At 37.2% G+C, this 15,091-nt stretch overlaps 1 protein-coding gene across 1 annotated transcript in view; it reads right to left on the reverse strand.

Moving 5' to 3' along the window:
* Positions 1 to 15,091, reverse strand: part of LOC140157567 (uncharacterized) — a 104,959-nt gene that overhangs the window by 13,496 nt on the left and 76,372 nt on the right. Inside the window, 8 exon segments of the mRNA XM_072180803.1 lie at positions 4,655 to 4,687; positions 5,492 to 5,711; positions 8,742 to 8,919; positions 10,675 to 10,790; positions 11,897 to 12,082; positions 12,610 to 12,748; positions 13,167 to 13,291; positions 14,457 to 14,741. Coding sequence (XP_072036904.1) covers positions 4,655 to 4,687; positions 5,492 to 5,711; positions 8,742 to 8,919; positions 10,675 to 10,790; positions 11,897 to 12,082; positions 12,610 to 12,748; positions 13,167 to 13,291; positions 14,457 to 14,741 — 1,282 coding nt within the window.

Genomic DNA, 15,091 nt, shown 5'->3' on the forward strand with positions numbered 1-15,091 from the left:
ATTTTCTCTCTTTATTCCTTCCTTCTTTTCCTTCCAGTTGCCAAAAAGGGTTATGTTAGGGTTACGTAACCACTATCGAAACTCCATGTAGGCTTAAGGTGGCTGTGTACTCTCAGACATGCATGTAGTAAAAGTGCAATAACTTTGTAATTATTCAGCATAAAACATATAAAAGTATACATTTTTATGAAGGCAAGACATCAATAAATCTTAATATAAATACAGATTTGGGGTAAAAACAACAATTTTGAAGAAAATCACAAAAAGTGAGTTTTTGGCAATATTTGTTAGGTACATCATAACAAAAAACACTCTTTCCAAAATATTTTATTTTGTTTTTAGCTCAATCTTGAGGCTCCATTCCAAAAACGTTTTTTTATTTGTTTGATATTGGCCTTATTTTTTTGAGATATTGACCATATAAGGCATCAAAATGAACTTTTTAAAATTCACAAACGCCTATTTGCACAAAATGATGCCCAAAATCGGAAATAGACCAAAATATAAAAAAATGAGGAAACCGTTTCTTGAGTCGATCATGCTTTTTACGATGATCATATTTGCTTACCTATAGATGCTGTATTTATTGAGTTATCGTGTACCTAAATCGTCATTTTACCGAGAAAATGAACATTGAAATAATGGCGTTGAAGTTTAAAGTGGTCACATTTTGCACTTTCATCGAATCTCACAGGAGAATGCGACAGTTTTCGTTTTGAAACTTATATTACGTGAACATCGGGTAAATCCACAGCCCCTTGAGAAGGTTGAGCGAAATCCATTCATAACTTGATATTTAAATCGGGGAAAGAACTTGAAAAACCCACATTTTATCAGCTAAAACGGAGCCATTTGACCACTAGGTTTTTGTGAAATCAGTGCTTCCGTGGTGTTTCCATAAGATGCGCCACAAGCATGCAGATAAGCGTCGCAGATTTGTGCGTTAACAAATTGCGCGACACGCAACGCGATGAGTTGTTCTTGTGGCGTGTACCTTGCTGGTACAACAAAGATTTTCTTTCCTTTTCAATTTCAAACACGAGTGGAATAGTGAAATAAAATCCTTAAAATATTGCAGTTGGAGTTTACAAATCTGGATTTTCATTCCTTGTATTTATAAAAAACATAACAAGGTACAAACATATCATAAAAACTCAATTTTGCGTAAAGAAACAATGGCTAGAGTACACAGCCGCGTTAATTAACCCTAACAAGCCTGAATACTACAAATAACTTCACTGTGTGTGCATGTATCCCACGGGATGTGAGGATGCAATCACCCTAAGTTAGGGTTAAAGCTCAATGTTGCATAAATATTAATTAATATAACCACTTCTTGGAGCAACTTCACAATCTGTGATATAGTTTGTCTGCGATGAGTTTTATTAGTCATTTAATCAATGCATTGATCTTATAGGAAATGAGTCAAGGAAGTCAATAATTCCATTATATTTCCATAGGTCTTGTGGTTCTTGAGTTAAGGCCATTCATATATCAAAACAAAAAGTTTTGAATGCTTGCCCTTTGCAAAAAGAAATCATGCATATGGGGTGGAAATGTCACCCCTTATATCATATCCAGCCTTGGGAACTATTTGTCTGAATATTTGAGTGCAAACACCACTACATGCTCTCCTCCAACCCAAGGGTGTAAAGGGCAATTCAATCACAATCAATCTAAAAATTCTAAACCATTTCAAACATGCTTATAATATTTTCATGCTTTGTGTTTGCAAAAAAAAGAAAACAGAACAGAAAAAAAAGGGAAAAGGATCGGTATGAACAGTGGGCCCAAACTGTGTATACATACATGTACTGTAAAGATTCACCTAATGGCGCACATGGGCTCTTTTTACCTAGGGGTAAATTTCATGTTCAAATTGAGAGCTCTCTCCTCTGAAAATCCAAAGAAGAATTAAGGCTCTGTACCATATTTGCTGGTGGGATTTTACGGGTAGGTACTTTTAGTTTGTGTCTAAAATTATTCTGTCGGTCCGTGCCACGTCACTTCCGGTTGATGATGCGACTCACGGTCGAGTGAAAACAAGTCCCTGATTCGATTTTTGTTGACGATTTCTGTCATTGGTGTTATGTAAATTTCGATCGCAAATAGTCAGTGGAATCAAACAACCGTTTCTAAGTCTTCTGAGTGGAAGAAACTTACTTGATTTACCGCTTATATACTGACAAACTTAAAATTAAATTCCATGGTCGAAAGTGTTGTTTTTTTCCTAAATTGATGTCACTCCAACAACATCGCTATGTAGCCTCCTTCACAGCCGGTTTCTATTGTTCATAACAAACCGTGAGCCACATGCAGTTTGGGCCCGAGACTAGAGATAGCCCGGATGTTGGACCGAGTCAATAGTCATGTCAAAGGAGTCCATAGCGCCCGCCATTAGGTGAATTTTTACAGTATACCAAATACAGGGCACAGTTAACATCCTTCAAGGAGATCAAGACTCATCAATGTTATAGAGTTGTACAATGTGACTGGCATCACTATACAGTTAATAAGAGCACATATACTGAGGGGTATCAAAAGTTTTAGAAATCGCCCAGAAGTGAAAGAGCTATATCAATGAAATTTTGTCAGTGCAATCACTGGTCCTTATGTACACTATGGTGCAAAAAATGGTCTCATAAGTATGTTTACTTTTTTACAGGAGCTAGATGTATACCTGCCTATGTAACCGCATAACCAGCAAAATGGAGAAAATTGAGGCATGCAGCGTGATTAAGTTCCATTTTAAGGGTTACAGTGCCCAGAAAATCTGTGATGAAATAAAAATTCCTTTTCCAAAAAGCGACAGTGACATATCACAATCACCACCGAAGATAACTTTCATACATCATCAATTTTCTAGGCACTGCAACCCTTCAAAAGCAGGATCTTAATAATGCTGCTTGCCTCAATTTTCTCAATCTTGCAGTTTATGCGCAGTAACTGGGGCAGCAGGTTATTGGCATCTAGTGCCACCTGTAAAAAAAACTTATGAGACCATTTTGGACCATAATGTACATAAGGACCAGTGATTGCACTGACAAAATTTCATTGATATAGCTCTTTCACTTCTGGGCGATTTCTAAAACTTTTGGATAGCCCCTCGTATGCCCCTAAATGAGGGCTTTTTTGACAAAAGAGACAAAAGGCAGATACACTCCACAAAAAACATTACATTAGATTGGTCTTACAATAATACATGTTTCTATACACTATCGTCTGTATACCTTTCTCGAGTCAGTAATTTAGATATTATTTTTTATTGTATTTCTAAATGTAATGATGAGAAGTATATAAAAGTATACATTTTCAGAAAGGAAATAATGCAAGATACCAACAAGCATAACAGATTCCTGCAAAAATTAACAGTTTTTGAGAAAATCTCAAAATTTGATTTTGCTTTACTGACTCGAGGAAGGTATACAGACTATACCCACATTTTATTAGCAAATACACCACCCATCACAATAATAATTAATACTGCTTGGGATGACCACTAGGAAACATTAAAGAACACAGCTCACCGAATATATTTTCGTCAGTGAGTGTGTACTTATGCTTTATATCTAGTCGGTGAGAGCGTAATGCTTTGGCACGATACGCGTATACGACGAGATATGTGTATAAAGGCGATTTGCATATTTCGGGCCTGTAAAATGAACGCGTTGCGTTTTGTAATTGGCGGATGTCACTCAATATTTATAATTCCTTTTTTGCACATTACCAGTGTTTATAGTCACCTACAACATTTTGGCATTTTACTGCCCAGTTTAAGTCTGTTATGATGTGCTTGATTTTCATTCAATATGTTGTTACACCTATAACACGGTATTCCTAACATATCATGCAATGTAAACACTAACATAACTTGAACTTTGACCTGACATTTCCTTTCTATTGGCCGTTGCTATAATCATTATGACTACTTGGTGCTGATCTATCTACTATACTATAATCAGCTTGTAATTGGTAAGAATTATTTGTTTTTGTTACTGTGTGCATCAATAAGCTCCAACTTACTCCTGCGGAACTTCACAAAAGAACATGCCTGTCACACAAATCCCAGTTTGCATAGGTCTGCGCCAGAGGATGATTTAAGGAAGTCCCATCATGCACTGCAAACGTGTTATCACCAGAGTTTCAACTGCCACTTTACTTTTCAAATCCCATTGAACTCTGTTCAAAAGATGTTGTTTAAGAATTGTGCGTGTCATTATTACTTGGTCGATTTCAGATCTAAAGTGATGTATGCATGAAGGATAATTCACACCTTCTGTAGGTAATATAAAATGTGAAATCGACTAGCATTGTGAATGCGTTTTTATTGTAAATATATCGGTCCAAATTCAAATTTAACCATGCCCGTCAATGCAATGTGCGTGCAGTGGTGTCATGTTCACTCACACAGCTGTGCTAACCGCAAGTCAACACAGTGGCGTGGTGGGAAGTGCTTAAATCATCCTAGCTGTGTATATACTATTCTATAAGTCCTGCCAATTATGAGCTGATCATAGTATACAGAAAAGCTGAAGTTATGCAACCCTGACTATACAAGCAAGCACCAGTCTGAGACAACACAATACATCCATGCATCCCACTTTTCTCAACAATACAAAATATTGCATCAGTAAAACCTGATTAGTAGCAATACCTATGTCTCCATCAGGAAGCAGTTCATGTTCAACTGAAATAACAAGGATTAAAACAAAGTTCTCCGAGTGGGTCAATTTATCTATTTAATTGAAATAAGTATTCAATACAGATGAGATCGAGGCACATGCTATTTTGCATCTTCTCTCAAGTTGTGAGAAATGCTATGTTGGATTTCGCAATGGCAGATTAAAATCTGTGCGTTTACGTAGTTGCGTCACCAGCGTACGAACAAAATTGTATGTGTATATACGCTGTGAAGAATTAGGTTATCACACACAATTCAAGCTGTCACTTCTAAATCCAACATGACATTACTCTTAACTTCAGACAAGACAGACTATAGTATGCACAGTCTTTGACTCTCTTTGTCAACGCTGGCTGTTTTGTTGAGCCAAGGCAGTGATGCCAAAACTTGTTGGTACCAGGTGCGCCAAATTGCCAGGCTTTGGAGAATGACTGGCAAGTAGCCCAATTTTTGAGAACTTCAAAAAACAAAAAAAGATATTTGGACATTTTTATCCAAATTAAGAACAAAATTTACCAAATTGGGTGGAAAAGCATTTGAATGATAAAATGTGACTACAGTAAGTAGCCAAAATTTAAAGACCTACATAATATGCCCAATTTCACAAATTTGGGTGCATTTTTGCCATAACCTGCATGAAATCAAACAATTGGGTGAGAAGTGATTAGTCAGGCAACTTCTGCATCAACATCATTGTTCACTATTCAAGATTACAAAATCCTTTAAAATAATGAAAAACATATCTTCTGTCTCAATTGCAAAAATATCAACCAAACTGTGCAATAAATATCTGGTAATGTTGGTACCTACCAGTATCTTCATTATCAATCATTCCAGGCTCAGCCAGTGGGTTGGCTACCTTCTCGTCATCCGACACGCCAGAATCGCTACTGGTAGACATCTCTTCCCCATTTTGGCCATTTTCATTTTGATGTGCGATTGCTTCCAGGTTGTCTTTCTCTTTCTGTTCCGCCACAAGCTTCTGTGCTCTGATGGTACGCAGGGCTCGGCGGTACTCGTGGGGGAACACCTATTTCATGATCAAAACAATGGTTGAATACTTTGTTTGTTGTGCTGTTTTTGAATGATGATTTTTACAGATTTGTTAAAAAAATCAATGTTTTTCACTGAAAATTAATATTTTATTGAAAGACTAGTCTTAAATATATTATCTAACAAGTATCCAGCAGTCAAAATTGACAAATGTCCCCCGAATTGATGAAGCATTATTTAATATATTTGAGAGGATTTTTAAAAACTGATGCTTAAAAAAAATAAATAAAAAATCTGACCGACCGACCCAACTTTCCCATTTTCCCCACTTGAGGGCAACACAACAATACTTTTTTTGGTCTAATGCATGATACAAAAACAGGTGATAGGTATGAATGGTTGTGGAATCAATCTAGAGACATGTCCCTCTGTCATCTTAAGCTATCTTAGAACTGTCCTCAAACATGGCTGCCATTTTAATTTTTATAACGTTCCGGTTGATTTATTTAGAGAATAAACGATAGGAATTTTTTTTTTTTACTATCCTCTACCATGTGATAGACGTCAGGCAGGTCCAACAAAAATTCCTATCGTTTATTCTCATTCTCATAAAAACTCCCCCTTTTTATAAAATGAACGAAGCTTGTTTACAACCTCACATACTCTGTTGCGCGTACTGCTAGTGCATGCGAGTATTCTGCAATTGTCTACACATACAACGCGGAACATACGCGCACCTCTACAAGCGTGTTATGCATTATCAACACTCATGATGACGTGGGGTCATCTACGGCCTGATAGACGGCACCCGATATCATGCGATTGTCCAATCAAATTATGTGTCTACAAACTAGACCACTCCCACTGACTAAGAATACTCAATACTGCGGGCACTGACAACATACCAATCTACATGTATGGTAGATATCAGGAATTGGGAGTATTCCAGTTGATCCACACACCCCCTATGGAGGATATGAACTTAATCTCCCACACAGGGAGTGTAGATTTCATATGAGGTGAAGTGAATGGGTGACTCTACATTCCATGTGTAGGAGATTTAAATCATCTCTTCCATAGGGGGGTGTATGGTTTTCAACTGGTATAGCCCATAGATTGAATGCTATCTACCGTCGTTGCAGACGGCATAGCCCTATTGTCTGAGGAAATCCACCAAGCACAAGAGCTACTGCAAAGGGTTGAATCATCTGTTGGAAAAGTAGGCCTCAAAATGAACGCTTCAAAAACTAACTTCATGTCTTTCAACCACAATCAACAGATATCTATCCAGACAAACAATGGCACCAACCTAGAAGAGGTGAGCGACTTCAAGTATCTGGGTGCATGGATGGCTAGCATGGAAAAAGATGTAAAAACACGCAAAGCAGCTGCATGGAGAGCATGTAACAGCCTCAACAAAATCTGGAGGTCAACTATCCCAAAGAAATTCAAGATCCGTTTGTTTGCTGCTACCGTCGAATCCGTTCTAACCTATGGATGTGAAGCATGGACTATGTCTCCCAGAGTATGTAAAGAACTTGATGGTTGCTACACAAGAATGCTTAGAACAGTATACAACATCAATTGGAAGCAGCACATCACGAACAAAGACACCGATGTAGAACAACCGAAACTTTCACAGAAGATCAGAGAGAGAAGGACACGTTAGTCGCTGGGCACGCGTACAGAAGCAAAAATGAACCTGTAGCTGGGCTGATCCATTGGACACCAAAACATGGAAGCAGAAAACCTGGTAGACCCCCTCTAACATACGTGGATGTATTGAAACAGGACACTGGACTGGATGTTATGGATTTGGGAACGGCCATGCAGGACAGAAGGGTTTGGCGTGCTGTTGTAGTTCGGGGACACCACTCATCTTAAGTAAGTAAGCAAGTACCGTAGTTAGCAGGTTATCAGCTGCCTATGTGTGAAGCTCACAGTCACTATTTGAATGTTGGACAGTGTGGTTAGTCATGTGATCAAGTATGTCACTTTTTAATGTCACATCCTCCACTTCTATAAAAGTTGCAACCATCCTCATATTACATGTGCTAAAGGGTTCACAAAAAATAACTCCCCCCTAAAATTACAAGACATTTCTTTGCATAACTTGACATAGAATTAGTTGTTTTGAAAAATCTAAAACCTGTGAATAAAGGAATCATTTTCCTACCCTCCCAAAGTTCTTTCATTAAAAAATATGTTTGTTTTGGCCAAAAATTATCACATTTTCCAAAAATGATGCTTTCAGAAAAAGTTGCACTTTTCCACATCCTATACATTTAATGTACAAAAACATTCTCGATATCAATGTTTTGATTTATTTAATGGTGTTTTTGTTTTCTTTAATGTTTATGTATACGATTACCCAGTCACCCATGCAATCATCTTGCAGTGTAAAACAATGACTAATTAACATGTAGTGGGTTTTTCTAGAAGATTTTATTGAGCCGGTGTTTCAAAAATGGTAAAATCAATTTAGGAGTTACAAAACATTTCTTTGCATAACTTAACATTCATTTTGTTGATTTGAAAAATTAAAAAACCTGTGAATAGAGGAATCTTTTTGCTACCCTACCAAAGTTATCCCTTCTCAAAATCTTTTTTGTTTTGGTCAAAAATAATCACATTTTTCCAAAATGATGCTTTAAAAAAGTTGCGCTTTTCAACATCCCATACATGGAATGTACAAAACTTTCTCGGTATCAATGTTACGATTGATTTAATTGTTTTTTTTTCTTCACCTTTTTGTCTCTGAACTCTTAGTCACCCATGAAACCATCACGTAGTGCAAAATAATGATTTGTTGAAGCTAAAATTTTGACATAAATGAGGATGGTGAAAAGTGCAACTTTTTCTGAAAGCATCATTTTTAGAAAACGTGATTATTTTTAGCCAAAACAATAAGATTTTCAGACGAAAGAACGTTGGGAGGATAGAAAAACAATTCCTTTATTCACAGGTTTTTAAATTTTTCAAATCCACGAAATATATGTCAAGTTATGCTAAAAAATGTTTTGTAATTTTAGGGGGAGTTATTTTTTGTGAACCCTTTATTTCTTACCTTAATAAAGTTCTTGACCTCTGTCTCCCAGTTGTCGAGAACTTGCTGTGCGACCTCTGACCCAGTCAGCTTCACAAACTCTTTCAGATGTTCTTGGATGAATTTCTGATCAATCTCCTTGACAACAGACTCCAAGGCTACCATCTCCTTGTTGCATTTCTGTGGGAAATTACCAGCTCTATGGTGGAAAAGATTTGGAATTCAGATTAGCTTCATATTATTATTATAGACCTAAAAATCTTGTTATATTGTTGTAAACCTATGTACCCTGAAAATAGGCCTGATCAGAGACTGTGTTATTTTGATATCGAATTGTAAAAATCACACAACAGGGGTCCTCGCAAAAAAGGCATTGCTTACAAATGGAGATGTATATCAACAAAAGAACCAGGTGTCATAAATGTACAGAATGTGACATGGTATGTTATGGCATACTTTGAATCATAGAATGGAAGTCTCTACCATCAACAATTGTCAACATCCCCACACCAAAGGCATTTAAGTACCAGCTCCAGAAGAACTTGCTTAATAATAGCTTAGGCAATGGAATCAAATTAGTTTGATCTTTCGAGCATCTATGTTTGGTCGATCCATATTATATATGAAATGACAATCAATTAGCTACTGTTAGTTGATAAACATATTTAAATGTTTAAGATATAAATCTTTGTACGTAATGCATAGTTCAACATAATTTTGCCATTACTTCTGATTAATTAGTATACAGTTTATTAATAACAAACATCAAAGCAGCATCAACGGTCGATCCAATGAACAAATTTGACTGTGGTGCCTTATTGTGCTCACACACAATTCCTCTCCACTATAGGCATATTGGGGATGTGTCTGCTCTGACCAGGGTTCGCAGGTTTTTGCCGCAGGTGGAAAAAAACACGGTTTTAACCACAGTTTTAAGCGCTTGGCAAAAACAGTTTTTGTCGGCAAAAATGGCAAAAACTAAAAAAGTGATTTAAAGTTCAGATTTTTGATCTCAAAATGAATTATTAAATTAAAAAATTATTTTCCGGAGTGTAACATGGCCAGATTTTGTAATTAAAAATAACATATTATGCATTTTCATTGCTCACTTAGTGCATTTAACTGAAATCTGGCATATCAAATTCAAAACTTTTTCATTTTAAGGACTTGATGAGACAAAAAATATGTTGAATGATTCATTAAAAGTTGTATGTTTACTGTTTATGAGCTTTCTGTGTACTTGTTAACATTTGAGTGACTATACATAAGTTTTTGCCAGTTTTGCCGGTTTAAACCAGGCAAAAACAGGTTTTTGCCAGTCATTGCCACTTTGTCGGCAAAAACAGGTTTTTGCCGGCAAAAACCGAACCCTGGCTCTGACCCACATACAAACCGATTCAAAAGTTAGTGATGCTATTGTACCAAATCTAGAAGGAATCCGCTGTAAATGAAAATATCATTGAAAAGAGCAGATTCCAAAATTAAAAAAGAATTGTTGTATTTGCTAACACTAAACCCAAGTTATATACGCCATATACCAATCAGTACATTACAGGCATGGTAAGTGAAACCGCATGCAGCAATAAAAATGGTTGGTTTTATTCAAATAAGTATAACTCTGGTTTGGTGTTGACAAACATAATTCTTTTTTAGTTTAGACGTTCAGAATCTGTTCTTTTTAATGATATTTCTATTTACAGCGAATTCCTTCTAGATTTCATACAAAAGCGTCACAAACATGAGTTTACTTCTTTTTGAATCATCATAACAGATACTTAACATGACAGTCTGCTTTGTATGGTTATAATGACCCTGAGCTATATCTTTGCCTTTGTTTAAACCAATAACACCAATCAGCATCAAGTCTGTTCCGATGGTTCTTGATAACTGGATTATTATTTGAAAACAAAATGTCCTTCCCTTTTTATTTATATTACATTCAATAAGCCCTCACCTGTCCAATACATAGGCAATTCCACCGGACATACCGGCAGCAAAGTTCCTGCCGGTAGCGGCTAGAATTATGGTTCTGCCACCGGTCATGTATTCGCATCCATGGTCTCCACAACCCTGTAAAAAGCGAGTAAATAATTGATGCTTTGGAAAAAACATCTAAAGGTCATGAATTTTTCTTAGCATATTTAAGGTTGGTCTGAACCCTGGAATTATGAAAACTTTCGGACCTCATAACTGCTAAATTATTAGTCTAAAGAATATAAAAGTATACATTTTAGAATGGAAATGACTTAAAAATTCATCTGTGAGGTCCAATTTGGGCCAAAATGCTCATTTTGGAGAAAATCCCAAAAAACAGGTTTTTGGCCCAATTTTTTCAGTGTAACGTAACAAAAAATTATTTGGCCAAAAAATTTTTTAAAATTATTTTTAAAAACTAGATAAAAACATCTAGGACCCGTATTTTTATTTTTTTGAATTTCGACCAACTTTGAGAAATTTGCACCAAAAATGCTCAAAAAATGCAAAATTTTCAAAAAAATCATAAAAAAGCCTGATTTTCGCCCAAATTTCAAATATTTTTGGTGAAGTTGGTCAAAATTCGCATCCATGGTCCCCACAACCCTATAAGGAATGAGTAAATAATTGATGGTTTTGGAAAATGGAAAAAAATCTGAAGCCTAAGGTCATAAACTTTTATTAGCATATTTAATGAACACTAATTTGTTCCCTGAGAGACATTAAATAAGCTACCTACTTCAATCCAATATAACACACATAAACACAAGAGCATTAAAATAATGAAGGTGCCATGGCATTAAAAACATTTTTCTTTGACGATCATTGGAATAACTGAGATATCTGTGCGTAAGAGGTCCACACAACAGTTAGATTTGACTGTTTATCTTAATTTGTTTGTTTGATATTAACTAATGTGAAATTCACAAGAAAACCACTGCAGTCGCACACAGATGCATTCAGCGGCCTGGACACAGAAGCAAGCTATACCCGCAGTGGTTCTAACACACATGCATGAACACCCCTGCACATATCATACTCTTGTTGTATATCCACTCTCACTTCGCCCACTGCAGTGGCACCTTACGTTACACACACAGAAGCATTCAGCTACCTGCCAAGGAAGTATGCGATACCTTCTTTGGTTCAAGCACACAATCACACACACTCTATCCTTTATGCATACCCCCATGCACACTTACCTCAACCACTGCAATCGCACCAGAGTTACGCACACAGAAGCGTTCAGCCGCTTGGCCACGGAAGTAAGCAATACCCTCAGTGGCTCCATACAAGCACACATTACCAACGATGATGTTGTTCTCTGATTTGTATGCAGCTGGTAAACCCTTGGAAGGGAAGACTATCACAGTACCACCAGATAAGCCCTGTGAAAGTGCAATTGCCAAGTTGTAGAGTGAGTTATTTGTATCATATAAGTATGATAAGCCCTGTGAAAGTGGGCAATTGTATAACTAGAGTTACTTGAATTATGTAAGTAATCCGTTTGGATTCTCACATCAGCATCTCCTATTTACTTTTTGTCTCAAAATATCTATTTCGTTAGATTTACACAAATCAGTTTAGAAGAATCTCTATGAGAATGGACTCTTACAGATTTTCTAGGCCTCAACATAGTTTGTAAATTAATACAGAAAACAGTTACGAGCTGATCAAACTATCATGATGTGGTATAATGTTATTAATGTTTTCGTGATCCGTATGGGGTACACTCCCGCTGTTGAACAGTTGCTGACATGGAGGGAGCAATGTTGACCTGTCAAGAAGTCGCCAACAACAGATAACATAAAACATCACAGACATGTGTGTAGTAACTTGTAATTATGCGCCATATGCTTCAAAATTGCAAAACCGAGCATAGAGTGTGAATGCAAGCAGCCATCTTGTATATTACCTTTCCTACATAGTCATTTGCATCTCCCTCTAGCGTCACATAAACACCCCTAGCCAAGAACGCACAGAAACTTTGTCCAGCAGACCCAACTAAGCTGATCTGAATCGTCTTGTCTGGTAGACCCTTCTCACAGAAGCGGCTGCAAAGCAAACAGATACATGTTGTACAAACAACTTATCTAATGTTTTCCACTTGCAATATTGATCATTTGCAGACCTCCTTGAATCGAGGGTCCCCCACTGCAGTGATGTCCATGGTTTAAATGTAAAATGTTATGTGTGTGTCCTAATTGACGGCAAACACCCCCCACCCACGATAGAGGATGTATCTCGCAAATGCATTGTACCTGCAATCGTTGTCGTTTACAGACCTCCAAAACTGTGGACCGTCCACTTTGCAGAGTGGTTCACGGTTTAAATGTAAAATGTCATGTGTGTCCTCATTTTATGGCAAACACACACGCACCCCTACACCCCCAGATCAGCAACAGCCCCTTGTCTACACAGACAACCCATTCCTCCACACACATACATAATCACAGAATGTGACTAAGATACCTTGCTATTTCATAGCTGAGTGTTGTGCCAAATGCCCTGCAGGAGTTGTCAACCTTATAAGCCAATTTCAGTTCTTTGCTGTTTCCATTCAACACATCATGGGCAGCTTCTATCAACTTGTTGTCCTGAAAAGGCAAACAAATAAAATAGCAATTGAAGTATGAGTCTTTGGTACTGGCAAATATTGAAGTATTATGAATCTCTAGTACCGTATTCGTCCAAGTATAGTCCCACATTCGAGTATAATTTTTTTTTTTTTAAGTTATTTATTTTTTCGATTTTGGAGTGTCCCTGGACCTAGACCTAAATGGTATCACTGGTCTAGCATTGTCCAGTTTTAGCCTGTTTTGTCACTAAATTAACTTGATTGATTTCATGGTGCTGACCCAATTTCCAATCAATGAAAGTTTTCAATTTTTTGCCTTTACAACATCTTTGTGGAACGTAAGATGTGTTGTTATTGCCAAAGTATAAAAGTATTAAACAATCTCTATACGTCGCTCAGGAAAACCACGTCATTGAATGGGAAGGGGCAAAAGTACTTGACAGAGACTCAAACACATTCACCAGAAGAATAAGGGAAGCCATCCAAACCCAAAAGGGGCCAAAGCAATCAACCATGACGAAGGTATCGTCTCTCTCGATCACGATATCGATCCATTGATCAAAACAAAACAACATCACTTCCGGAAATGTCAACAAGCCGTTTTCAAGGAAAAGCAGTGGACCAAGACACTTGTGATCAAGCCATCAGCCCAGATGGCAAAAGCTAAAGTAGTGAGTTACTTTTAATTTGATTGCAAAATGTTTAATTATTTAATCTACAATCCTACAAAATGCATCTATTTACTGAATCTCTATACGTTGTTCAACATCTGTCTACATGATAGCACACAAGATCAGACATGTGCAATTGTGGCCATAGATATCATTCAAAGTGGTTGATTGAAGTGAGCTAGCCTGAGGCTTGAAAGTCGGCAAGTATGATTTTGTGAATTTAGACAAGGTCAAGATCTTGGACAAAGATTACAGATGGCTTGTATGAGACGTCAAGGAGGCGGTGCAAATTAAAGTTAACCAGCCAACTCTCAACAAAGACAGAAGCAGGTACAAACTTCCAGGAGTCTATGAGACTGTATATAGTCCAAGGTCATGGCCAGTCTCGCTGATGGAGGATGGAGAGTTATCTGAAAATTCCGAGGCAGGAATAATTTCTTGTGTTTGGATCATTAGATTTAATCTTTAATCAAATATGATAAAAGTAATTACTTGCTGAATTTTCCAACTTACTAGTCTATTCTCCAGTTCAAAGTCTTGCTTCATACATCCTCCGACAATACTGACATCATCTCGCAAATCGGTAGCTTTCTTCAAGACGCGATCAAATCGAAGCATTTTGGTCTTGCTGTTCAGTGCCACATCTGCTGGTTTGAGCATATCACTCTGTCCGATCATCTCCTGGAAGGTACGGAATCCCATAGAAGCCATGTACTCACGAATCTCTTCAGCGAGCATGAAGAAATAGTTGACGACATGCTCTGGTTTGCCCTCAAACTTCTTGCGTAGTTCTGGGTCCTATGGATAAAAGTTGTACATTGGTTTCTGTTATCAGATCATTACAGGTGGGTGGGGATGGGCTGATTTTTTCATATTGTATTTTGTACCTCAAAGAGAGGTCTGATACCAACGGTTTTAAGGATATTAGATGCAAAAACGTGAGGGCCATAGAGCAGTACACGTATGGGTGGTGTACCATCACTATGGATGATCGAGGATTATGCTGGAAATAGGAAGAAACATTAAGAGATTTTTCTGATATCAAAAGCTCAATTTTGATGGGCTAAAATGGGAGGGGGGAGCTGTCGATGGATCACCTACCATCATCATCCTCATCCAATGTTACAATATTGCTTTAACATTCAAAA

This window comes from Amphiura filiformis, chromosome 7 (genome assembly GCF_039555335.1).
Source record: "Amphiura filiformis chromosome 7, Afil_fr2py, whole genome shotgun sequence".
NCBI lineage: Eukaryota > Metazoa > Echinodermata > Ophiuroidea > Amphilepidida > Amphiuridae > Amphiura > Amphiura filiformis.